At 42.1% G+C, this 25,732-nt stretch overlaps 1 protein-coding gene across 1 annotated transcript in view; it reads left to right on the top strand.

The window, feature by feature from the left end:
- Positions 1 to 25,732, top strand: part of Phka2 (phosphorylase kinase regulatory subunit alpha 2) — an 82,384-nt gene that overhangs the window by 50,203 nt on the left and 6,449 nt on the right. Inside the window, exons 14-29 of the mRNA XM_051142599.1 lie at positions 1,389 to 1,523; positions 2,339 to 2,448; positions 3,625 to 3,769; positions 3,996 to 4,074; positions 7,227 to 7,396; positions 8,331 to 8,504; positions 15,740 to 15,828; positions 17,359 to 17,492; positions 18,229 to 18,385; positions 19,044 to 19,123; positions 19,326 to 19,404; positions 19,496 to 19,625; positions 20,152 to 20,253; positions 22,642 to 22,760; positions 23,688 to 23,717; positions 25,298 to 25,351. Of these exons, the coding sequence (XP_050998556.1) occupies positions 1,389 to 1,523; positions 2,339 to 2,448; positions 3,625 to 3,769; positions 3,996 to 4,074; positions 7,227 to 7,396; positions 8,331 to 8,504; positions 15,740 to 15,828; positions 17,359 to 17,492; positions 18,229 to 18,385; positions 19,044 to 19,123; positions 19,326 to 19,404; positions 19,496 to 19,625; positions 20,152 to 20,253; positions 22,642 to 22,760; positions 23,688 to 23,717; positions 25,298 to 25,351 (1,787 nt within the window). The remainder of the gene's footprint in view (positions 1 to 1,388; positions 1,524 to 2,338; positions 2,449 to 3,624; positions 3,770 to 3,995; positions 4,075 to 7,226; positions 7,397 to 8,330; positions 8,505 to 15,739; positions 15,829 to 17,358; positions 17,493 to 18,228; positions 18,386 to 19,043; positions 19,124 to 19,325; positions 19,405 to 19,495; positions 19,626 to 20,151; positions 20,254 to 22,641; positions 22,761 to 23,687; positions 23,718 to 25,297; positions 25,352 to 25,732) is intronic.

Genomic DNA, 25,732 nt, shown 5'->3' with positions numbered 1-25,732 from the left:
CGCCAGTATGTATGTATGTATGTATGTATGTGTATATATATATATATATATATATATATATATATATATATATATATATATTTTTTTTTTTTTTTTTTTTTTTACTGTAGTAGAACACAGAAGCATTACCAGAGGATATGGCATGGAGTAGGTCAGGAGCTGCTTCAGAAACCCATGCAGGTCCAGTGAGATGCCTCAACAGCTAACAGCCTTTTGCCACCAAACCTGACAGCCTGAGTTCAGTCCCTGAAGCCCACATAGTAGAGCAAAAGAATTGACCCCTGCAAATTGTCCTTTTGCCTTCACACATTATGCCATGGCACATGCATTGTCCCCCACACAGTGGAGGCTGAAACTCATGTACATGTGGTTGCATCAGAACATGACATCTTCCGGTTTCAGTCACAACCACGCCCTGAAACAGGCAGTCGTACTGAGAGTTGATGCTGTGTGTCTTTGATAAATGTGGAATTCTGCTTGTCAGTGAAAGTTTCAGAATGGATAAGTGGTGAGAGAACCCCAGAAACGGTCCTGCATAGCCCACTAATCTACTTTGTTGGAGGCCTGGAGAAGTGGGCATGAGGATTAGGCACCAGTCCTGGCTCAGCTCTTGTGTACTAATTAAGCATTCTCATGTCTCCTCTTAAGAGTTCACTGTGAAGATGAGCTCATTGGTATTAAAAGGCCTTAAAAAGCATCGGTGGTATATAAGGACGCAATGTTCAACTCTCAGTGGTATTCATATGTATTTCATGTTCAGCACCTCCCAGCCCACAAATACAATGGTAGGATTTGGGAAGATACTCTTAGCAGTAGCGTAGCCTTTGTTCTCTGGCCTAAGCATGCCCTGCCCCCCCCCCCCCCCCCGTTTAGTTTCCGAACAGCTCTGCTTCAGCTGGGCAAGTTACCAGCTCTTCCCTGTGACTGTCTTCCTCTTCTGCAAGTCTCTGTCCAGACTCCATCCCTTTGACAACACACTGCTTTCTCATAAAGGCAGGTGGTACTGGTATGCTAGATATCACCCAGCCATCCCTGATGTGGCCCTAAGCTAAGACTAATTTCTGCATAGACTACCAGGACCCAGATACTTGGAGGACCCTGCCAGCCAGCGAGCCAAGGGCTCAAACAATCTAGAATGGGTGCTTTTTCTCATCTGTGGGATTTTATGCTGTGCTTCTAAGTGAGTTAGGCAATCCCATTTCTACCAGTAACTCCATCAGCAGAAAGAGGTCCTCTCCTTCTGTCTCCCAAGCTAAGGCATTCCCTGTATGCCATGGAGGATGTGCTAACATTGCCTAGTACTGGACAGAGGAGAGATCAGTTCCATGTGTCAGTGTGCAAAGATACCAGACACAGATATGATGCTGATCCTTTCTTTTTGTTTGCAGTTGCTGTTTTGGCAGAAAACAGTCACATTAAGGGACTGTTGCGGCAACATGGGGTAAATGTCCAGAGCATTGCTGATGTGCATCCAATTCGTGTCCAGCCAGGCCGGATTCTTAGTCATATATATGCTAAACTTGGTAGGTCAAGGAAGTATTGGGACATATTGGACAAAGATGGTACTAGGTTTGGGTGTGAGGGAAACTTTGTTGAAAGTTCTGAAGAAGACCTGGGCAGAGCACTAAGCAGGTCAGCCACTTGTTCCACTCCATTGTGAAGAATGGGCAGGCAAGCATATGTCCCTCAGCTTGGTCAGCCCATATTGCCATAGGAGGGCCTCTGTTGGAGAATAAACGACCCCTGTTGAGATGTCACAGTTGAAAGAGTCACTGGTCTTGATACTACGTCTATGTGGTGTCCCAAAATGCTCATTTTGCTCATTAAAGTGGAATGCAGTTCTCTTTTCTTTCTTAGAATCTGAATAAATAATTAAAAAATAAATATATTTTAAATAAATAAATTTAAAGTAAGTTAATAAAATCCTTTTACTAGTTCTACTCCAGATAGCTCAAACTGGTGTTGCTCGCACGAAGAGAGGAGGTAGGATTTGTTTCTCTGTTCAGTTTTGTCCCACTTTTTTAAAAGATTTATTTATTATGCATACACTGTTTCGCCTGTGTGACTGCCTACCAGATCTCTTTTTAGATGGTTGTGAGCCACCATGTGGCTGCTGGGAACTGAATTCAGGACCTCTGGAAGAGCAGACAGTGCTCTTAACCTCTGAGCCATCTCTCCAGCCCTCTTTGTCCTACTTTTTAAAAGACCATGGTATTAGGAAAACAAACCCTAAGAGTATATTGTCCGATATAAAAATAAGCCTAGCCTTAGCCTAGGTCACAAGGAATAGCTGGTACTTTTTCCTCTGACTCCAATTTCTCCTTTATATTTCAAATAGGGCGAAATAAGAATATGAAACTGAGTGGTCGACCATATCGGCACATTGGTGTCCTTGGCACCTCTAAACTCTATGTGATTAGGAACCAGATATTCACTTTTACACCCCAGGTAAAAATAGCAGGCATGGTGGTACATGTCTTTAGGTTTAGCAGCGGGGAGGCAAAAACAAGTGGGACTCTATGGCCAGCCTGAACTACTTGAATTCTGGACTACAGTGAGACCCTATCTCAAAAAAAAAAAAAAAAGTAGAAAACCAGCCAGAATCCTCTTATTAGGTTCTCTTTTCTGTCTGGTAAGCATTTCTTATATGCATGAGATCAAATGGAGGTACAGAAAATGTTTACAGTAGATGCTCAGCAGTAGGTGCTCAGTTAATTTTACTTGAATCAAATTGAGCATGTCATCACTTCTAGATGTGAATATTGATAAAATTCATATTGCTTTACAGTATGACATGCTATTTGGTTCATATCACCTAAATTTAAAAGTACATAACCATTGTGAAAGTTGTCATTGGACCCACAGCGTGACAAACAACCAGACTGATTTTTCAGGTCCCCAACCTCTTACTGAGATTCAGAATACACTGACTATGGAATTCATCTTCAGTAGTTTTGTTTCTGAAGAAAACCGACCTAATGGAAGCACATACTAATTTTTTTAAAATCTGTTTGAGCAGCTAGAAAGATGAATGATATGGTCACTTTGCCAGTGTGGGACATAGCATGGACAGACCCCTGCCTACCTACACATGTGTTTGGCTGTGAGGTCTTGCCTCAGTATCTGCCACTTTGAACATTGCAGACTATTTCTGCTAGTACCAAATTCCAGATGCAGAGCTGAGCATACATTAGCACAGAGGTCAGGAGGGCAATTGGACTTCCATCATTATATGGCAATGCCTCTGATTGGCATAAAGCAGACATCAGTCAGATGGAGAGTTGCCAGTTCTCCCTCACCTGGGAAGGGTTTGCTTACCCAGGTCCTAGAGGGGGTAGCTGGCTTTTGATTTGCTTCTGTGCTCAGCAAGGCACTTATATCCCTTATGGGAGGAGCTGAAGGCAGGTCTACTGACACCTTTCCTTTCATACTAGTATAGCTGCAGCTCATGGGAAGGTGACAGAATGTTATGTCTCATCTCAGAAAAAAATGGCCCCCTAGTCAGAGGATAAGGCAACTTATCTTCTCTGGCAACTGGTTCAAGGTTAGTGCTGCCCTAAGTGACAGGTGTCGTGTGGGAAAAAGTGAAGGGTGGCCCTTGACTTGACCTGTTCTACCTTTCAGTTCACTGACCAGCATCACTTCTACCTGGCCCTGGACAATGAGATGATTGTCGAGATGCTGAGGATCGAGCTGGCTTACCTATGCACCTGCTGGCGGATGACCGGCCGCCCCACGCTCACCTTCCCTGTCACGCACACCATGCTCAGTAATTCTATTAACTCCATCTGTTGGGTCATGGGCTCTTATCTAATTGTTTAGAGCAATTCCTGTGGACAGTGACAAATACTAAAGGGGATCCTTAGCAGCTTGACTTCTGTGTCAAGGGAATCTTTTGTACCATAAGGGTTTTGATTAGGTTGGTCCTAGTGAGACTATTTCAGTGCATTGTACTCCCAGATAGAGAAAACTCATTCGTCATTTTTTTTCCTTAGCAAATGACGGATCAGACATTCATCCTGCCGTTCTCTCTACAATTAGAAAACTAGATGATGGATATTTTGGAGGTGCGAGGTACGTTGGGATTTCTTTTCATTAAATGAAAATAACATTGATCTTTCAGAAAGTCATTTGTTGTCCCTTTCCCACATTTCACATCAATTTCTTTCTTTTTTAAAGATTTATTTATTTATTATTATGTATACAATGTTCTGTCTGCACGTATACCTGCATGCCAGAAGAGGGCGCCAGATCTCATTATAGATGGCTGTGAGCCACCATGTGGTTGCTGGAAATTAAACTCAGGACCTCTGGAAGAGCAGGCTGTGCTCTTAACCACTGAGCCATCTCTCCAGCCCTTCACATCAATTTCTAACCCTAAGCACATATGTTTTTGAATAAAAAGGAAATCGAAACTAATCTAATTTCTTCTCCCATGGAAAATTTGAATCAGGTCTAAAGCAGTATTTGGTTGTTGCTTATTGAACTGTCCTGGCCATCAGAAGACTACCTGCATAGAGAGATGAGCATAGAGAGGGAGATTATTTCTATGTAGCCTTCATGAATGTCTTGGAGTGTGTCAGATAGAGCCTCACTGTGCAGCCAGACCATGGGGCCTTCCTTAGGCAGAGGAAGGATTTCCTGGGACCTTTACCAGCTGCTGAGTTATTTGGAAGTTAAGTGACCCCTTCTTGTATCCTACCACCTGTTGCCACAGGAAAAGCATGTTTTTTTTTAATTGCAGGTAAATACCTCTTACCTTACCATTTACGCCATATCTGTATGAATATGTGGCTCAGTGTGTGTAGTACATTTCCATTATGAGAGACATCTCCAGAATACTTTCCATCTTTCAGAAATCAAATACTGCCTGCAAGAAACAACTCTCTACTGGCCTGCCTGTTCCTATTACCCTACCTACTTTGTGTCCCTTTGGTTTAGGCCAAACAACTTGTGTAATGTAAGATCTTTTTGTGACTGGCTCCTTTTACCACCTTACTGTTGTCCTTCAGGATGCACTCAACTCTTTTTCTAACTTTGACCTCAAGTGATTTTTTTTTACAGCTTCTAAGGTTGACACCTGTGCCCTTAAAGTGGCTTTCCATACTGACTACCATTGACCTCTTGGGAGTATCAGTCACACAGTCCCCAGTATGATACAGTCTCCATTTGCAGGGCTAGTATTACAGCTCCCATCAACATCCACTTCTGAGCAAATTTCCTCCAGCTTGGATAAGTTGCCACCTGGTGTACAGCATCATGACCAAAGGAAAATATCCTAGGCCTATACTGAACCATCTTACCAAATACATTCTTATATTTAATTCTCATCACTGTAAAAAGGATATCATGTGCAGTTAGGAGGTTTTTCTTGTGCTCTGTATTTTGTCTCATTTAGTGTTTGCTTTGTGGCAAGCCAGAGTCTCATCTGATGGATAAGGAACTGTGGGCTCAAAAGTTCCAGGGCTAGAAGACTAATAAATAGGTACAAATAGGATCCTCTTTGAGGATCCAGAACCAATCTCTAAGCCCTAGGCCAGGGGCCTCCTGTTTAAAAAGCACCTGGAGGGCTGGAGAGATGGCTCAGTGGTTGAGAGCACTGACTGTTCTTCCAGAGGACCTGGGTTCAATTCCCAGCACCCACATGGCAGCTCACAACTGTCTGTAACTCCAAAATCTGACACCCGTAGACATACAATGCACATAAAATAAAAATAAATAAATAAAAAATAAAAATAAAAATAAATAAAAAGCACCTGGAAGAAAACCATGGAGAAATTGGAATGTGGAGCTTCCCTCAGTTGTCTGTTGTACTCAATTGTGATTTGTTTTTACAATGCCAGGAATCAAATCCAAGGCCTTGGGCTTACATGCTCTCAACCTCAGAGCAACACCCCAGCCTCCAGTTTAGCTCTTGAAAATTAAGGTTTAATCCCATTTGGGCTTCTTCTCTATATTTTGCTTTGCTTTGTTTTGTTAAAAAAAAAAAAAACAAAAAGTTGAACTCACCATATAGATTGGATTCCACCCTTGGATCCACTTGAAGTCTCATGCTACCAGAAGCTTTTTAAACAACTGCCTTCCTTTGAGTTCTCTTTAGCCTCATCAGCCCCACTCCTTCTTTCACCTTCATCAGAGAAAATGTTTCCATTGCATTTTGGCTTTCTGACCCACCTCCCCAACTCTAGGGCAAAACAAAAGGAGCCTTAGCTCCCTTCACTCTGAAGGGACAGGCTCTTCTTCCCCAACTGTCAGTTTGCCATATGCCTTTTGCCCCTTGAAACTTAAGCAGCTGTGAAGGTGGTTGTATTGTGTACTCTGATTTACTCCATAAGCAATTCTATCCTGGCTCTTAGCGTCTCACACATAGTAACAAAATTCTGATCTGATGCTGCTAGCTCAGAGAAAGGTCCTGTTGTCTTCCACTTCAGTATCTACATTTCGTAGGGCAGGAACTATGTGGACTCCCAGTATCTTGGGTACAATAATTCTTCAGCAAGACTCCAAGCTGCTAGTTTCCAGTGGAATGTTTCTTGGCCTAATACAGCAGGAGCAATGCAGGGTGCACTGCTGTTAATCTGAGAATGGCAGGTCAATCCAATGACTTACTTCTATAGAGAACCTTAACTCTGAGGTGTGTTTCTTCCGTCATCAGTCCCGTGTACCCATCTCACCATGTTTCATGGCAGGGGTAAGCACACCAGGAGAATTATTGTTTCTGATTCAATGGTTAAGGGAGAGTGATCCCAGAGGTTGCCTCAAACTGAAAGTGGTTTGCTCGGTTTATTTTGTAAAAATTGTTAGCTGATCAAGAAAATAGGTTTGGATTTGTTAGGTTTGGGGACAGAAATTGACCCTGAAGCTTTTGGCTTTTAAATGCTATGTGTTTTCACTTCATACTTGTGAATAAGTTTCTTGATGCTTTTGTTTTTTGGGGCAACATGGTCTTATGTTGCCCAGGCTGGCTTCAAACTCTCTGTGAAGCTGAAAATGGCCCCAACGTTCTGATCCTCCAGTGCCTACTTCCCAAGTGTTTGGATTGCAGCATTCCTACCATGCCTAACCTTGCTATTGAATTGGGGAGTTTGTTTCTTGGCTGGTATGGGGCCAATATATTTATTAACTCCTGCAGAAGCTCTAACTAGCTGCTGAAGAGTTTCCCAGTGATTCATGGTGGCAGTCTGCCTGCATTCCCCTGTACCCCTAACATAGTCCCTTCCTGACAGAGTGAAACTAGGGAACCTAGCAGAGTTCCTCACCACCTCATTCTATACGTACCTGACCTTCCTGGATCCAGACTGTGATGAGAAGTTGTTTGATGATGACAGTGATGGGAGCTTTAGTCCTGACAGTGAGGCAGACCTGGGAGGATACCTGGAAGACAGCAGTAATCAAGGTACCTTGTGGCAAGTGGCTGTGCATTGTTGATTGAATTTGTTAAACTTTGGCACTATGATAGAATTGCCTAAGACCCCAATACAGAAAATAATTGACAAATAAGCTATAAGCAAACGAACAGAAACAAGGCTTCTGAATAAAGTGCTAGTTTAAGAACCTAAACTACACTGGTGCCTTTTGCTTCATAGCCCAGTAGGAAAATTGCAGGCATAGGACTGTTCATAAATTGCTTTTTAAAGTACTTCCCATTTATTTACCCTCACTCCTCCCTGCTCTCTCTGTGATATATTATGACTTATATAACATGTATGTAGAGGTCAGAGAACAGCTTTGGGGAGTTGTTTCTCTCCCTCCACTATGTGGATTCTTAGGATTGAACTGTTGTTGGTAAAGTGAACCCAAAGCTGCATGTGTGCCTGCACTGCTGAGCTGTACCTCCAAGCCCTTACAAAATACATTCATATAAGAGAAACACGGTACTTGACTTTTGAAAGAAAATGATAAAATGACCTAGTTTTGATTAGATATGAGTGGTGAAAACCCCACTTGTATATAACATGTCTTAATCTGGAGATGGTTTTGGGTCAAATTGACCTGTTTTTACTTTTAGATAACATTTGCAATTGGTGCAGAAAGCTCCATAAGGCTTAGTTCTCTCTCAAATTAAAAGACAGGGTGTTAGCTACTGTTTTTCTGGTTGCTTTCATATTCTGCAGCTCACCTTGACATGGTGTGACTTAAACACTATCTCATTCTGGTTTTCCTTGGCCTAGAATGAAGATTTTTTCAAACAAATATGTACACACAATATAACATACCTGTCACTAACTTTATTCTTTTAGTGTGAGTGGAGGTGCAAATAGATGTTGCTAAGTGTTGTCTACTCAATAGCTTGTTTTCATTGATTCTTTACCTTGGTTGTCCATTTGCAGAAAGCCAAGATGATCTTGACCAGTATATCAACAACCTTCTCCAAAGCACATCTCTGAAGTGCTACCTCCCCCCTCTTTGTAAGAAGTCAGAAGACAGCCATGTTTTCAGTGCTATCCACTCCACTCGGGACATACTTTCTGTGATGGCCAAAGCAAAGGGTTTGGAAACTCCATGTATGTTATTAAGCTCTTCTGTCCATTAAGATACGTTCTTTTATTATAGTCATGTGTGAGTATAATTAAAGTCAATCCTAAAAGACAAAATGTGCCCTCTCCCCAACCATTCCACTTCAATTCTTCTAGATGTTTCTTCTGGCATTTCCATATCTCTGTATTTCTAAAATAGTATGTATTTACTTCTATCATTTGAGGCATCAATGTGACCTACAAGGTTCTAGTGTGTGGATAAGGATTTGGCTGTCTTAAATTACCACTCCTGTACTTCATTCTCTAACCTGCAGAAGATTATCTAAAAATTTAGTTAGTATATATGTATATAAATATACAAATAGTATTCTTTTTTAAAATATTTATTTATTTATTATTGTGTATGCAGTTACATCTACATGCCAGAAGAGAGCATCAGATCACATTATGGATGGTTATGAGCCACCATGTGGTTGCTAGGAATTGAACTCAGGACCTCTGGAGGAGCAGGCAGGGCCCTTAACCTCTGAGCCATCTCTCCAGCCCACAGATAGTATTCTTAATTGAACATTAGAGAATACTGTGATTACATTCCTATTTTTACTTTCCTTGAAGTGAAAATTTTTTCCTTGCTTTTCTTCTTTCTGAGTATTTCATTAGCCTCACAATATACATTTCCAAAAGGTAAGTTATAGTATCTCTTGAGTCTAATTCTTTCTTAGAGTTTGCAAAGTCTCCTCCTTTCTGGGCCAGCTGTGCTCTTGGCCTGCTTCATGGACGTGCTTTCTAAGTTAGTGTTTCTGTTTTCTATACTGCAAATCTTCCCCTTTCTTGGTATTATTTTGGCAGAGGACATCAAATAGCTCCTAAGAAACAGTAGGTAGTGGGCAACATTATTGAGCCTTTGCAGGTCTGAAAAATGCTTGCAAATGTTTTAGATACATTTAACAGTTTGACTAGGTGTAGAATCTAGATTAAAAAGAATCTTTTTTTCAGATTTTTCTAAAAGCATCACTTCATAGCATTAATTTGCATGTGTGTGTGTGCGCGCGCGTGTGTGTGTTTATGTGTGCATGCTGTGCGTGCATACAAAAGATGATAGTCAAACTTTGGGTGTTCTCAACAAGGGTTGCTAACTGGTTATATTTGTCTCTCACTGGCCTGGCGCTCACTGATTAGGCTAGGCTGACTGACCAGTAAGCCTTAGGGGTCTTCCCATCTCTACCTCCAAAGTACTGAAATTACAAGTGCATGTCGCTATGTCCAGCTTTTTATGTAGGCACTGGGGATTGAACTCAGATCTGCATACTTACAGTGCAAGCACTGTACTGATTGAACTCTCTTCAGTCCCTTGTTAGATTCTTTTTATCCGCCTCAGATTTGGAATCCACAGCCTGCAAATAAATAAAGGAGAACCGTAGAAAGTGTTACATAAATGCAGATAAGGGTCTTTCTGGGTAATATGTTTGCTTTCTGTTACGTTCTCACTTGCTTTTCCAAAATATTGTCTTAAGCATGCAGTAATGTTTTAAATGAATCTTTATTTAGTTTTAGTTACATTTATTTTTTTTAATTTAATTTTTTTGTGGGTGTGAATGTTGGCACACATGTAGAGGTCAGAGGACAGCTTGTAGGAATTGCTTCTCCTTCTATCATGTGGTCTTCCAGAATTGATCTCAGGTTATCAGGGTTGGCAATAAGCATCTCTACCCACTGGGTCATCTCATTGGCCTACATATAATTAATTTTGTATATAAAGTGCATCTTTTAGTCACCATATTTTTTAATGATTTCTTTTATTTGGGGGGTTATATTTTCATCATTTCCACTGCCATTCCTCCCTCCAAACTCTCCTATATGCCCCTCTTTGCTCTCTTTCAAATCATGGCCTCTTTTTTTCAGTGTGTGTGTGTGTGTGTGTCCTGTGGAGTAATATCCTCAGTTCCATTAACATTTCCAATTAGTCTCTTCCTGATTCCCAGGCAATCATTAATCATCTGTCTCTATATTTTGTTCATTTTGGATTCATATAAGAAACTGTCTCATATTATATGTGGTCTGTTATGATTGGCTTCTCATTATATATTTCTACATAACCTGCTCAATCTATATAATGTTACTTACATGTATGTTTTTAAGGCCAACCATTTGGTATTAAACAACCAGTTGGTATACTTTTCCCTGTAGAAGACTATTGCTACAGCTCTCAGCATCCTTTAGTTGCCTCTAGTTATTTTGTGTAGGACTGAGACCTCATGGTCTTTCTTCTGTCTGTTTTGGCATGTCTATTGTTGCTGTCCTTGTTCTTCTCATAGGGAGTCATGTTAGTAAGACTTTTTAATTGTAGTTTCTGACATTACTATGTGACAGTCTTACAGCAAACTCCATGACCCTCTAGGTCTTATGAACTTTCTGACCCCTCTTCCACAGTGTTTCCTGAGCATTAGTTGTGGTAGTGTTTTATGGATGTATCCATTGGGACTGAGCTTCACAACTCTGCATTTTGATTGGTAGTGGCTTTCTGTAATGGTCTCCGTTGCAAATAGAAGTTTCTTTGATGAGGGATGCGGACTATACTTACTGTGGGTATAAGACAAATGTTTAGATTGCTGTTAGCATGTATGCTGGTTTACTAAAGGAGTGGTTGTAGAGATCCATGACCTCACTAGCACTGAGGAGTTTTCTAGGTTTCCAGTACCAGGCATGGTTTCCTTCTTGTTGAATGGGTCTTAAGTCCAATTACCAACCAGCAGGTAAGCATGCCACTAAGGTATGTACTCTTAGAGTTATCATGCTAGGCTGGTTGTTGATGTGGTTCATAGGCATCATAGCTGCGTAAGACTGTTGGTTGCTTCCCTCCTTTGGAAGTTTGCATGGCACCTTCTGGTACCATGAAAGCTAGTCCTCAGGGAGGATGCATTCAGGTTAATCCCGCTCATGGTATTTATATTATGTAAAAATTTTTCTTTCTCCTTCAATTATAGTGGATGGTTTTGCTGGATATATTAGTTGAGGATAACCATCAAGGTCTCTTAGAGTTTATAATGCATTCCTCCAGGCTCTTCTAGTTTTCAAGGTCTCCATTGAGAAATCAGCTGTTAATTCTGATGGGTTTTCCTTTATATGTAACTTGTGTCTTTTTCTATGATATGCTGTGGTGATTTTCTTTTCTGGTCTTTTCTATTTGGTATTCTGTGTGCTTCTGGTACTTATATGGCTACATCCTTCCATAGTTTGAGGAAGTTTTCTTCTGTGATCTTGTTGAAAACCTGGTCTATGCCACTGACTTTGGATTCTTCTCCCTCATCTATGCCGATAATTCAAAGTTTGGTCTTTTCATGGTGTTCTACATTTTCTGTGTCACTCCCATACATACATTCTGTGTCTTTGTGGTGTGTGTGTGTGTGTGTGTGTGTGTGTGTGTGTGTGTGTGTGTGTGTGTGTGTAATTCATGTTCCTTTTTATTTGGTCTAGATCCTCTACTTTATCTTCAAGTCCTGAAATTCTGTATTCTGTTTGATTTATTCTACTTTTAAGTTTTCCCTTTGAGTTTTCCAGTTCAATTGTTAGGTTTTTCATTCTATATTCATTTCATGTTGAGTCCTCAATGTTTCTCTCTCCTTACTGATTTCTATTCTCAAGTCCTGGATTGTTTTCGTTATTTCCATCAGCCTTATGTTTGTGCTTTCTTGGACATTGCTCAGACATTATTCTTCTTAAGCTCCTTCTCTTTAATTTTATTGAGCTATTTCTTTGTTTTCTTCAAACTCCTGGAATAATTTGATGAAGTTTGTGATCGTTCTTTTATACTCTGTGCACTGGGGTTCATCTAGGTAACTCTCATTGGCAAATGTTTCTTTTTTTTTACTTTTCAAATATTAGCTAGTTTTTGGATAGTTTTAATATCTTATGTTCCCAGGTTCTGACATTTTAGCAATATATCTTGACCTGGGAATGTTTTATCTGTTCTGTTGAATACTCAGTGGGCCTTCTGATCTAGAAATTTATGGTTCTCTATCATGTAAAATTTTCTAAAACCTTTGACTTCTTTTCTTCTTCACATTATCCCTGTTCTTTCTTTTCATATATTTTTATTAACTACGTGGAGAAATTTTTAATAATTTCTATTCTGTCGTCTATATTTATAATCTGTTATAAATGCAATCAGCTCACCTTTTTGTAAGCCTCTCAATTGATTTTTTTTTCATTTTTGCTATTATGCTTTAATCTTCATTCCCCAGATTGCATCTGTTCTTGTTTCATATATGTAATATATTTTCTTATCATTCTAAAAACAGTAGAGATGCAGCTTATCTTTGTGTTTGCACTTTCTTTTCCTTGACTAGGTTCCATTTTCAAGTCCCTTTTTCCTTTTAGTAAAGGTGTCTTCCTCTCACATTAGAGTCCCTCTGGTGCAGGTCTATTTACGTGCTACTGCAAAAGAACCTTCGAGCACAGTGGAGCCTGTGGCCTTGGGGCTGTGAGGTGGACACTGAGTCTTTAGAGGTACTCTCCTGTCTCCTATTCTACTGTTCTCCTACAGGAAGGGTAAAGAACTGTTTGCCTGGATCCCTGCTGGCCGGGTTTCTTCTAAATCGCTTGTCTTTCAACCTTTGTCTTTCCTATTTCTGAAAATGTTGCTATTATCTTCTCTCCTGTTTTTACCTGTTTTTTTTTTAAAGATTTATTTATTTGTTTTGTAGATAGTATTCTGCCCACATATACACCTGCAGATCACATTATAGATGGTTGTGAACCACCAAGTGGTTTCTGGGAATTGAACCTAGGACCTCTGGATGAACAGTCAGTGCTCTTAACCTCTGAGCCATCTCTTCAGCCCCTTTACCTGTTCTTAAGGATTTGTCTTTTTTTGTTGTTTGCTTTGTTTTAGTTAGGTGCTTTTGTGTTTTTGGTTTTTGGTGACAATATCTTGTTATGTGGTCTAGGCTGTCCATGAACCCAGTTATATAGTCCAGGCTGACTTTGAACTTGTAGTCCTCCAGCAGAGTGTTGGTATTCCAGGTGTGAACCACTTTAGATTGCTTTATAAATCCCTTTAAATATGAATTAGTGAGGGAGCAAAGAGAGATAGGTCAGTGGGTACAGGGCTTGCTGAACAAGCTTAGCACCCTTGTAAAATCTAGACAAAGCAATGCACATCTGTAACTCTAGCACCGCAGTGGTGGCAGTGGCAGTTGGGAGAGGGGCAGAAGGCAAATCCCTGGAGCTGAATGAGTGAACTCCAGGTTCATTGAAGAGACCCTGTTTCCAAAAATAAAGTAGAAAGGTAGAAAGTAATAGAGGAAGCCTGCTAATGCCAAGCCCTGGCTTACACACATGTACACATACATGAAATGCGCATGAGCTATTTCCTAGTGTTCTGAGATGCGATACATCCCGGAAGACAGAGGCATCATACTGAACGACTACAGATAATAATGGCAGCCAGAGGTGGCAAAAAGTAAAGTCCATAACATTCAGCTATGCTAGAATGAGACTGGGCAGGAAACCCTGCCACCTTGATTATGAAACCAGCTGATATTATTGTTGTTGTTGTTGTTGTTGTTGTTATTATTATTATTATTATTATTATGTCCAGCTTCGACATCAACTGGGGAAAACTGAGATGGAATGTGAATCCTGTGACTGGCTGGTTGGTGACCCTTTAGACCTTCTCTGAGGGCAACCTTCCAGGCCGTAACCGTAACACACACACACACACACACACACACACACACTTACACGTGTAAGTGTAAATAAGTAAGACAGACTCCAGCAGGTAGGTTTCAACGAGCTGCTCCTTTTTATTATCATCTTCTTATTTTCATCCTTATCTTTATTCTATATCCATTTTCTTATCCTTTTTCTTGTTCTTCTTTTTATCCTTCTTCTTCTCCTTCTTCTCACAGTTTATATACCCCAACAAAATCTTTCAAGCCGTACAAAAATCACAATGTGTTTACATTCTATTTCTCTATCGATAAATGATTACAATCGATATACGTAAGAAAATTGTGTTCCCTAATATCTTCACATGATCAAACGTTTTACATATTATGGGTAAGGAACAAACACGAATAACAAGTTATTTCTAAGAACGCATATACATTTGTATATAAGCAACTTGTTACATACATATTAACAGAGTATAAGCAGGCAAGGTAATTTCTCAGCCAGCTTTTCTTTACTGGTAGGCTGCAGTTTGTGGTTACAAAGAAGAAATCAATTATTTTAAGGAGTAATCTTATAAAAATCGTAAAAGAATCATAAATCTAAATTCCTATATAAAAATAATCACCCATTTCTACTTTAAGTCCTAAAGGTGCTCACCTACTCATTAGTATGTTTTATTAAATCATATCAGGAAGCCAAGGGCAGAAAAATAGAATAAGGAAATCAATTGTCATCTCAGTCACCAGCCCAGCTTGAAAGTGTCACATCAGCCAATGCTGCCATGGGCCATTGTTCTTGCTTTGCCAACCTCAAAAAGTCCCTAGCTTTACTAATAAAAGCGTGCTTTCTCCTAGCTTCAATTGTCCCCTAAGATTTCCTTCATCCGTGCCAACAGCAAAATCATCTTTACCTTACTTTGCTAAACAATCTATCTTTCCCTAAGATCTTCTACGTCAGAGCCACTAGCTAAAACATCTTTACTTAACCTTGTTGAACAATCTGTTTTTCCAAGTCCTTCCTAAGGGTAGTGATCATTGTTAGCAATCTACATCTGTAGGCTGTTTTCAGGGATGGTGGTTGAATCATTAATCTGCTTCAGCCGCAGTGCCTGAAAGAGATCAAGCATTGTTATTGAGTATGCCAATGATATTGCCCAGTGAGGGACTGGAAGCCACCTTTATAGTACTCACACAATTCATATATTAAGGGGATTATAAGGACCGCAAAGGTAATAGGCAGAGCTGTGCTCCATAACAGCATGAAGTCCTCAGGACACATAGTTCTCGGGGTTATGCCTCATGGAGACATACTCATGGTGGGTTTGCTAACCAATGGGCCACATTCCATGAGTTCTAGAGCTGTTTTGCTGTTCCTCTTGCATGGACCCAGCAAAACCCTGTGACCTTGGACAAATATTCCAGCTTCTCTAGATCTCAGTTTCCCCGGTTGGAAAACAAAAGAGAGGAGTGGAGTCAGGCATCATATCTTTAAAATATGTTTGCAGTCCTAAAATGCCACATACCTACCAAAAGAAGGGCTTTATTCTTCTTCTTCCTTGCAATAGCGTTCTTAATTATTTTCTTTTCCAGTTTTCCCCATGATTTTGCCAACTAAAGTTCTAAGCGGACATCGTAAGTCATTGAATCTTGTTGACTCCCCACAGCCACTCCTAAAGAAGGTAAACTATTTGGAATGTTGATGTTGTTGTTTTAAATGTAACACTTGATAATACTGGGTTAGTCCCAAGAACTATCTCAAATGGTGAAGCTTAAAGGACATTTTTTATACCAGAGTTTCACAGTGTAGATGCTCTACATGTTGATGTGAATCCAGGCACTTAGCGGGCTGGAATTCAGTTTGCATCATTGTGTACTTTGAGTTCAGTGCATACCTTTATGTTTTGTCTGGAGGGAAAGGCCTCTTACTGTCTATCTGCCTGATCATCAGAGCTCAGCAGTGATAGAAGAAATACACTTCTTTTTTGTTTTGTTTTCTTTTGTTTTTCGAGACAGGGTGTCTCTGTGTAGCCTTGGCAGTCTTGGACTCACTTTGTAGACCAAGCTGGCCTCGAACTCACAGCAATCCACCTGCCTCCCAGTGCTGACATTAAAGGCATGTGCCACCACGCTTGGAGAAGAAATACACTTAACCGCCTCTCTTACCACACCTGAGGCAGCCAGAGCTTAAAACAGAGCATGGAACTTTATTACTTTATTACTCATACATTTTGGTTTGTTTTTAAGACAGGGTCTCAGGTTTTGGCCCAGACTGACCTTGAAATTACAGTCCTCCTGCATTGCCTGCCAAGTGCTTATTAAAAACAAGTATGACTTCTCCATACACTTAATTGAGATTCCTCAAAGCATAAAATCTCAAGGTGTTCATCCTTACTTTTACTATTTTATTCAGACATCTTCCCTGATTTTATCCCATATGAATCAAAATATCCAATGGCCTATTGGAGAATATTTTAATCTAATTATACTTTTAGGTAGTTTTAAACATGCACTTTTATGTTGTTTTGCATTCTAAAAGGTATTTCACTGAAAGCTGGGTGTGACAGCACATGATTGTAATTTTAACACCATGGAGAAAGAAGAAGAAAGATCGCAACTTTTCAGTCAACTTGAGTAACACAGCAAGCTCTAGGGCAGCCTGGGCTATGTGATAAGACCTTATTCAAGAAAATGAACAAATATTTTATTGAACTATAAAATAAGGACAGAAAAGTGCAGTGCAATGACTTGTCACTGGGTCAATATGCATTTGTCGTTGGCCACTTTCTCTGCCTCCTAGTTAACTCCACCCCATAGACCAAAGATAACTGCTGGGGCCTGGGAGTATGGCACAGTGGGGGACTGCTTGTCTGGCAAGGCCCTAGGTTCCATTCCAAGTACATGGTAGAGAGGATCACTGCTGTCATAATTTGTTGCAGTAGAAATTTTTTGGTCTATTTTTGAACGTTGAATACATAAAACTTCTATATGTTTTAACCTAGTCTCTCTAGTACCTTGCAAATTTTGGCTGACATAGGTCACTGTCATATGTAGTCAAGGTGCATAATCAAGACAGTACAAAAGATCTCCTGAAGCAATGAAGCCCAGCATAGTACTAGCATTCAGAAACAAAGTTGGCGTTTCACTTTATGGTCATCTGAAAGTTCCCATTCTCAACCTCTTCCCCTTCCTTTTGGCTTTCATGTGGCCAGACTCCTGAATATGACTACCAGTGGCCCAGAGATGACCATGGTGAAATGGACTGTGAGAAGCTAGTTGGGCAACTGAAAGACTGCTCAAACCTACAGGACCAGGCTGATATTCTGTACATTCTTTATGTAATAAAGTAAGTGCCTTCATCTGTTTGGGTTGCTATAGCAACACATCATCAGCTGGTATCATAAAGAGCAGAAGTGTATCTTACAGTTCTAGACACTGGAAATCCAAAGTACAGTGTCTGGTGATGGCCTACTTCCTCATGTGATGGTCCCTTTTCATTCTACCCTCCAATGGTAGAAGGGAGGCCCAAGCTCTCTGGTGCCTCTCAGGTGAGGCTACTATCTGATAAATTATGAGAGATCTTACTTCATGGCCTAGTCACTTTCCAAAAGCTCCATCTCCCAATGCCATCACTCTGCAGTTAGGATTTTAGTATAGGGATTTGAGGAGACACAGGTGAAGTTGATGGGCTTCACCATGTTGAACTGAGTTCTACATTAATTGTTTCTCCTGGCATTCCAGCGATACCAGAGCATGATCATATTCACTCAAATTACCCAGGGTCACTACACAAGAGACTTCTCTCCCTTTCTTGACCTCATGATGCTGGCCTTTCATGAAAAGTCTGGGCAAGGCCAGGATACCATAGTAATGTGTGAACACTAGGCTTTTGTTTCAGAAGACACGGTATAGACATGTTTGGTTGAACTGAGCCATCTTGGCAAGGCCTAGAGTTACTAAAGATATCTAAACACTTGGTAAAATGCAGGGCAATCCCTGCCTCACCCGGCCTTGACATTCTGACCTTTATCTCTGTGTTTGTTTTTTTGTTTGTTTGTTTGTTTGTTTTTGCTTCTTGCCAGAGGTCCCAGTTGGGATACCAATCTGTTTGGACAGCATGGAGTCACTGTTCACAATCTTCTCAGCGAGCTCTATGGAAAAGCTGGCCTGAACCAAGAGTGGAGTTTGATTCGCTACATTTCAGGCCTGCTTAGGAAGAAAGTAGAGGTCCTCGCTGAGGTCAGAATAAGCATGCCTGCCGGTTGCCCATTTGCTCTCTCGAGCACCATGTTTTCTTCTTCTAGTCTTCTAGTTGTGGCAGCTCAAGGCAACTACCTCTTATCCATAAAGAGTCTCAGGGAACCTAACCCAGCGCTGGGCAGGCCCTCTCCTGACTTTTTGTTACTCTGAATGAGAGAGGAAGAAATTCTCAGATTGATTAATTTGGTTCTTTCTTAACTACAGAAAGACTTACCAAGCAATCACATGAAACCAAGCACTTATTTCCACATGTCACAGGTACAGGGATCATTAATACTTTTATCCCTGGGGCCCTACAAAATCCAGACCTGTGACTTTAAGCAGGTGTTCTGGTAAGGCGTTAGTTGTTACTTGTGAGTACTGAGGAATGCATAAGCTGGGAACACAGTGTGCCTAGTAATTCTAATCTTTGCTATCTGAGGCATCATCCTGCCTTGTCTGAATACAGCAAGGAGCCCTAGGAGTCCAGGCCTGGGTCCATACCTGGAGATATAGAAATCACAGGGATCCAGCCCTGTGAGTTGCTCGGCCTGGTTTTAGGTTTGGATTATCAAGTTCATAAAGGTAAATTTCTGGTGCTGTTGGCACTAGCTTTGCTTATTTTCCTTTGTATGCATTCCCCCAAAATACTCTGCAGGCCTGTGCAGATCTGCTGTCCCATCAGAAGCAGCTTACAGTAGGCCTGCCCCCTGAACCCCGGGAGAAGATCATCTCTGCGTAAGTCCCTGCTGGAGAACCTCCAGTCAACAGAGGAACATGGAGAAAGCCCTGCACTACTGGGAAAGGGTGGCAGTGCCCTTTGGAAGATACTCTTGTCACGTGGGTGCTTGTAGTGTACAAAGCACGGAACTTCCACTGACAGCAAGGAGGCCCCTGCCCTGAAGTACCCATTGTGTGTGACCTACTGTTCTTTCCTTAGGCCTCTTCCCCCAGAGGATCTCACAAAACTCATCTATGAAGCCAGTGGACAGGACATCAGCATTGCTGTCCTCACACAGGTCAGGTGCTGGCTGATACAGGAAGGGGCAGCTGGGTCACAGCCTTCCTGAGAGGTAGGCCACTCAGGTTTCCCATGTGTATCCATACCAGGAGATCGTGGTTTACCTGGCCATGTATGTTCGGGCCCAGCCAAGCCTCTTTGCAGAGATGCTCAGACTCCGGATTGGATTGATCATCCAGGTGATGGCCACAGAGCTGGCTCGGAGCCTGAACTGCTCAGGTAAGAGGCCATGGCTTGCCACTCCTGCCAAGTCAGCCCTACTGCAAAGCCTTGCTGCACTGGGTGCCACACTCAAGCACTTTCAAACAGGCTTCCACTAGGAGAGCTCTCCCAGTTCCTTTGTGACAGGTGGCTGCTGTCAGGCCACATAACACAATGTTCCTCAGTGGAGCAGGCAAAGCAGCCACCATGTTCATGAGAACCTTTGCTGTAGCTGACAGCTAAGCTACAGTGATATCCTCAGTGTAAGATGTCTCCTTCGACTTCACTGAGAGAAGTACAGACATCATTTGCATCAGGGCTTGATACAGTGTGAAAAATTCTATGTCTAGGAATTAAATGCACCTGCACTGACCTAAACAGAGGTATTTGAATTGCCCAAGGGCCAATGTCTTTCAGGCCTGAACCATCAGTGAAAGAATCCAAGCAAGGAGACCCGCCACTGCCTTCTAAATTGTCTTCTCCCACCCCGAGCCATCCCCCACCAGCCCCATGCCTGGGTCTTTTATAAGATGTTTGCTTTCAGGAGAAGAAGCTTCAGAGAGTTTGATGAATCTCAGCCCCTTCGACATGAAGAACCTCCTGCATCATATCTTGAGTGGGAAAGAGTTCGGTGTGGAGAGAAGTGGTGAGTCACTGCAGTGAGTTCTTCATGGGGAACCCATGTGCAGATCAGCACCAGTGTCAGCAGGTACCCTATAAAGAAGGGATGTGTGCTTCCTCTTTCAGTAGGATGAACTGAGGCATGGGCTCAAGGATCTTGCTTTTAGGGACAAGGGTTGCATTTCTTTGTAGGTTATAGTGTTATGTGGACAGAGTGAACTGCATACTTTTATACCTTGCATCTTCTATAGCCCTAAGTGTCATGAAGTAAGGTCCTAACATATCACTCCTTGTGGCCTGCCCTTCAGTTTGCATCAAAGTATTTTTAGCCAGGTCCCATGTCATTCTCCAGAGAGCAGGGGAAATATTCTATGACCTGTGTGGGCCAGTTCACTGGCTTCACCCCAGCATTACTCACTAGTTTTTATCTGTCTTGGAAATCTGCTCACAGTGCTAAGAAATCTCACCACCCAAGTCCTGGTATGATTCTTGTTCCCAAATGTTCCCTAATTATAATTGAAGCAATTATCATTTCTCCTCCTCATAAAAAGCTAAATGATTCGCAGACACATCGGTGAATTTATTTCATCAAGCCAAAGAAACACACTGTGGGCTATCATTCCTTTTATTTAATAAGAAGGACATTGGGTACTTTGTATTTTTCCTGAGTGTGTGCCAGCCTCAGACAAAGCCGCATGGGGCAATCAACTGTCTATTCGAGGCTTTCTCTTTTCTGAAGAGGAGTGCTCACAATCCCTACCCAAAAGTAATTCACAGTTATTTCAACACACAGTCCTTGAAATGGAAATGGAAAGGATAAATTTTAGTGTTCTGCTCATCATAATAGTGTACATGGTTTGACAGATGATTGTCATTAAATGTAAAGCTATATAGATGCATACAAAACCAAGAACTGAAGAATGTCATTTGAATGACATGACATGTCTAATCATGAGCAAGGACAGAAGACACAGTATTGTTTTCAAACAGCATTTCTTCATTGTCTTGTGGCTGTTTGGTTTTTATAAGCTAGGAAGCTAGTAGGAGGCTTAAAATTCTGACTAAATCCTAAAATTACTATTTCCAACAAACACTTTCCCCCAAACATACTGTCCTGGAGCTTTCCACACCCCATTTGGCTTGTTTTCCATTTCTTTGGTGCCATTTCTCCCTCTTGATCCATCATTGGAACTCCTTGGTGGCTTCCACCCTCACAATTGTCCCCCACCTTCCTGGCCTCAGCAATATTCTATGGGAAGTGACCTGTTCCTTATGCCTAAAAAGAACAGTAGAATGAGAGTAGTATATGCCCACATGGGCTTCTGTGGCACCAAAAAGATGATTAGGCTTTATCCTGAAGACAGATGCAGACCCTGGAGAATTCCAAGTGAGCAATGGTATGATCAGATGTATTTGCCTTTTAGAATAATCCTTTATGACCATCATCTTGGGGGCCATATACTTAGGGAGCAGAGCCAGTACAGGTGTTAAGTTCTGAGGTTAATGGTTTATGACAAGAGTTGTGGCCTGGTGCATGGGAAGAGCCTCCTTGCCTCTGCTCCATAGCAGCACCATGTGCCTAGCTTTAACACCACTTTCCACCTCACCCCTCAGCTCTCTAGCCAGCTCAACCCCAGCTTCACCCCAAAGGCTTGGGTTGAGATCGTCTCTCTTCCCTGGATGCTACTACACATGCTCATAGCCACAGGTACCTAAATTCTAAGCCCTTCAATAGAGTATGCAGTAGTTTTGTCATTTCGCCTGGGACAGTTGACATTACAGAGTTTGGCAAGGTCAGCATGAATCCTACACCTTAGTCAAGATGAACCCTTTAGTAACTCACAAATAGAATTGGATGGTACTCATTCTGAGATCAACTGTCATGCAGTCATTAAACATGTGAGGCAGTATGTAAAGCTGTGGGAAAACATTCATGAAATGTTAAGTGCAGAAACAACTAAACATGTCTACATATCATCATGGACATGTCATGTGTATAATATATGTGATGTTGTATAAGGTAAAAACATCTATTCATAGGGGAAAACTGGCAGCATGACTGAAATGTCGACAGACGTTACATCTGGCTTCCTTAGATGGTCTCAGTTTTCCACAGAGAAAATGTGTTTTGTATATAGTTTTCAAAACCAATTCTGTCAGCCAACAGTTTTCTGCCACTCTCATCTGTACCTGCTGCTTAAGTAGTACCCACGCTTTCACACAGCCCTTGAGGCCTCATGTGGCAAGCCTGCCCTGTAAGCCCAGGCCTGGCTGGGACAAGTAAGGCCTTTCTCTCATCAAGTTTACAATCAAGTAGGGAAACTATGAGAACCTCAGAAACATGTTCCCCATGTTGCCTCTCAAGGCAGGTGCAGTAGGTTCCCTAAAACCCATATGTTTGTTTCCCTTCCAGTGCGTCCAATTCACTCTTCCACATCCAGCCCTGCCATCTCCATCCACGAGGTGGATCATACTGGAGTCACAAAAACTGAGAGGAGTGGCATCACCAGACTGAGGTGTGAGATGAAACAGGTAAGAAGCATGCATGGTGGCTTCAAAGAAGGGGTCGAGATGCTGCTTCTGCCAGGGCTCACCTCAGAAAGCCAAGGCCGTGAGGCTTTGGTCTGCTTTCTGTAGAAGTCGTAGGATCTAAACAAAGCCTTGGATCCCAGGTAGATACCCCCAAACCGTTTGTATACACACACACACACACACACACACACACACACACACACACACACACACACACACACACACACCAATGTCTAGCCTTCATGTGATGTTACATGTAAGGTCATGGGCTAGAGAGATGGATCGGGAGCTAAGAGACCTGGATGCTTTTGGAGAGGATAAGGGTCACTTCCCAGCACCAACATGACAGCTTTTAGCTAGCTACCTGTGACAAATTCTGGGGGATCTGATGCCCGTCTTTGGTCTCTGTACGCACTAGGCATGCAACTGATGCATATATAACACATGGAAGCAAATATTCATACCATCAAAGAAAACAATTTTTAAAGTAGAAATAATGTCAAAAGAGGCAGCCGTTTCTCCATCAAATGTGTTCTTCATCTGAAATAGCAAGGAGGATGCAGGGAAAAGACTGGAATAATTATGATGCCTGTATTTACCACCATCCACGGTTGTCTCTTTTCATTGATCGCTTTCATTTAACTCACTGTAGAAATCCTTATGAGCTGACATTCACAGCTCTGCAGTTCAACACCTTTTCAGTCCTAATGTGCCTGATACTGTGCTAGGACATGGCCATGACCTACCCTGAGAAAATCTGGTCACACACACGTCATGCTGCCTCACTTGCTTCGGTCTGGGAGGGAGGGATGGCAAGCCCCTGAGGGGTGGGACCAGCATGTTCTGGCTTTATCAGTGTGTGACAGAAGCAGTGGGGCATTCTTAACTTGAAGTAGGTTTTGACCTTCTGATTTTTTTTACTTTCAGATGACTAGGCGAGCTAGTGCTGATGAGCAGGTAAAATGCCTTGCTTTGCTTGTCCCTCTCTGTGTTAGCTGCATGCTCTTTCTGGCTTGAACATGGAAAGCAAGGCTGCAAATACAGAGCGTGGATGTGGGTGCATGGTAGAATGACACAAGCAGTTCAGGCAGCCCAGCCCCAGAGACAGAGATCCAGATGAGAAGGCAGGAAAGACGACCTTGCCCTCTGCCCAGTTAGCTCATTTTGTTACTGATCAAAAGAATTCCATTTATCAAATTCAGCCTTTGGAAGGATTCTTTGTGAGGTGGTCCAGGCTCTGCCTCCATCAGCAGTTCTATTTTTAAAAAAGGGGAGTGGGGGAGCTAAAAGAGGGGAATGTGGTGATAGATAGCATCACTAGAAAGACTAGGGCAGTGCTACCAGTTCCTGCCCTTCACCAACCTGGAGAGATTTAACCTTGAAGGAAAAAAGTCAGGACACTGTGCAGCACCACCCTGTCATATACTGCTTCCCTTTATTTTTATTTATGTATATATTTTTGAGATGGGGGTCTCCACGCTGCCTGGCTGTGCCTAAACTCGTAGGCTCAAGGGCTCCTCATGCCTCAGCTTCTTGAGTAGCTGGGAGTACAGGTGCACGCTACCACATCTGGCTTTGGATTCCTATTTCCAATGATTGGATGTCTCTATGTCCAGGAGAGAGGAAACATATGAGGGCATGGAATACAGAGAGTGCTTTGTCAGAGTGTAGACCATTCAGAGTCTCACGTGTGCTTCTTCTAAGGACATACTTTTCCAAACATCTTCCTTTGTCGGCCAACCATTCAGAGTCTCACGTGTGCTTCTTCTAAGGACATACTTTTCCAAACATCTTCCTTTGTCGGCCACTCGGTGGCACCACCGTCCCTCTGGTTACCCGCAGCTCAAAGGCCTGATGATGGGCTGAACAAGGATGGCTTCTTCCACTGAGTGCTACCCTCGCCTGTGACGGGGATGAAGTGGCCTTCCTTCTCTGTTGGGTTGATATTCAGTCAGCCGGTGCTAGTGTTGTACTTGGCTACTCAGGTCAAGAAATTGTTGTCTGGCCAAAATTTAACAGGTGGTGTTGTAAGTACTCATTTTTGCAAGCATACCACAGACACAGACCAATACGCAAATGAAGGGTGCCATCTAGATTCTTAGATGAGGAAAGATGTATATGGTTAAAGGTCTTCAGCCTGATCCCCTGTTTATATTTAACAATAATCTATGGGATTCTTGTTGGGTGCCAGGTGTTAGTAGCTGCAGTTAGGACTATTTTGATCTTTGTAGGTGTTACAGTGCAACACAAAACATTCACATGGCATGCTGTGACTTTGGAACATGTGTCCCAGTTTGATTCGGCCCTGCTCCACAGAGAAAAGGAACCTGGAAACACTTGCTGTTTAAAGCCAAGCTGGGCTACAAGGGAGCAGTGGGTCTGCATCTGTCACTGTTGCTCAATGAGAACCTGTCCAGGCCTTGTCTCTCTCTGCCTTCAATCTCTGTGCTTTTCACGCTGCTCTGTGTTCGATTACAACTACTGCTGTCTGTTGGTGACAAAGCACGGGACTGAGTCTATTCTTTTTGTTTTTGTAGTTCTTTCCTGTGGGCCAGGCTGTGTCCAACAGTTTGCATTCCTTCAAGTCTGCGGTAAATCTGCATTGGCATCTCCCCCCTCCCTGTCTCTTCTTCCTCCATGTTTGAACTGTTCAAGTTTTTCTTGTGGCCTTACCCATGCTCCCACCTCAGCCCCACTTCTGTTAGGGCATGTGTGTGCATTTGCACACACTCGTGCACGCACACACAACAACAGTTTTTGGACATGGAACACATTTTAAGCAAACATTCCAGCACTGAGGTTCACCACAGCCCTCATCCCTGGCTTCTGATGGTTTATGTAATGGTTAAGGCAGTGGTTCACAACCTACGTGTTACAGTCCCTTTGAGGGTCAACTGACCCTTTCATGGGAGTCGCCTAAGATTATCTGCATATCACATATTTACATTATGATTCATAACAGTAGCAAAATT

Source organism: Acomys russatus, chromosome X (assembly GCF_903995435.1).
Source record: "Acomys russatus chromosome X, mAcoRus1.1, whole genome shotgun sequence".
Lineage (NCBI taxonomy): Eukaryota > Metazoa > Chordata > Mammalia > Rodentia > Muridae > Acomys > Acomys russatus.
This window is presented reverse-complemented; position numbering and strand designations above follow the sequence as displayed.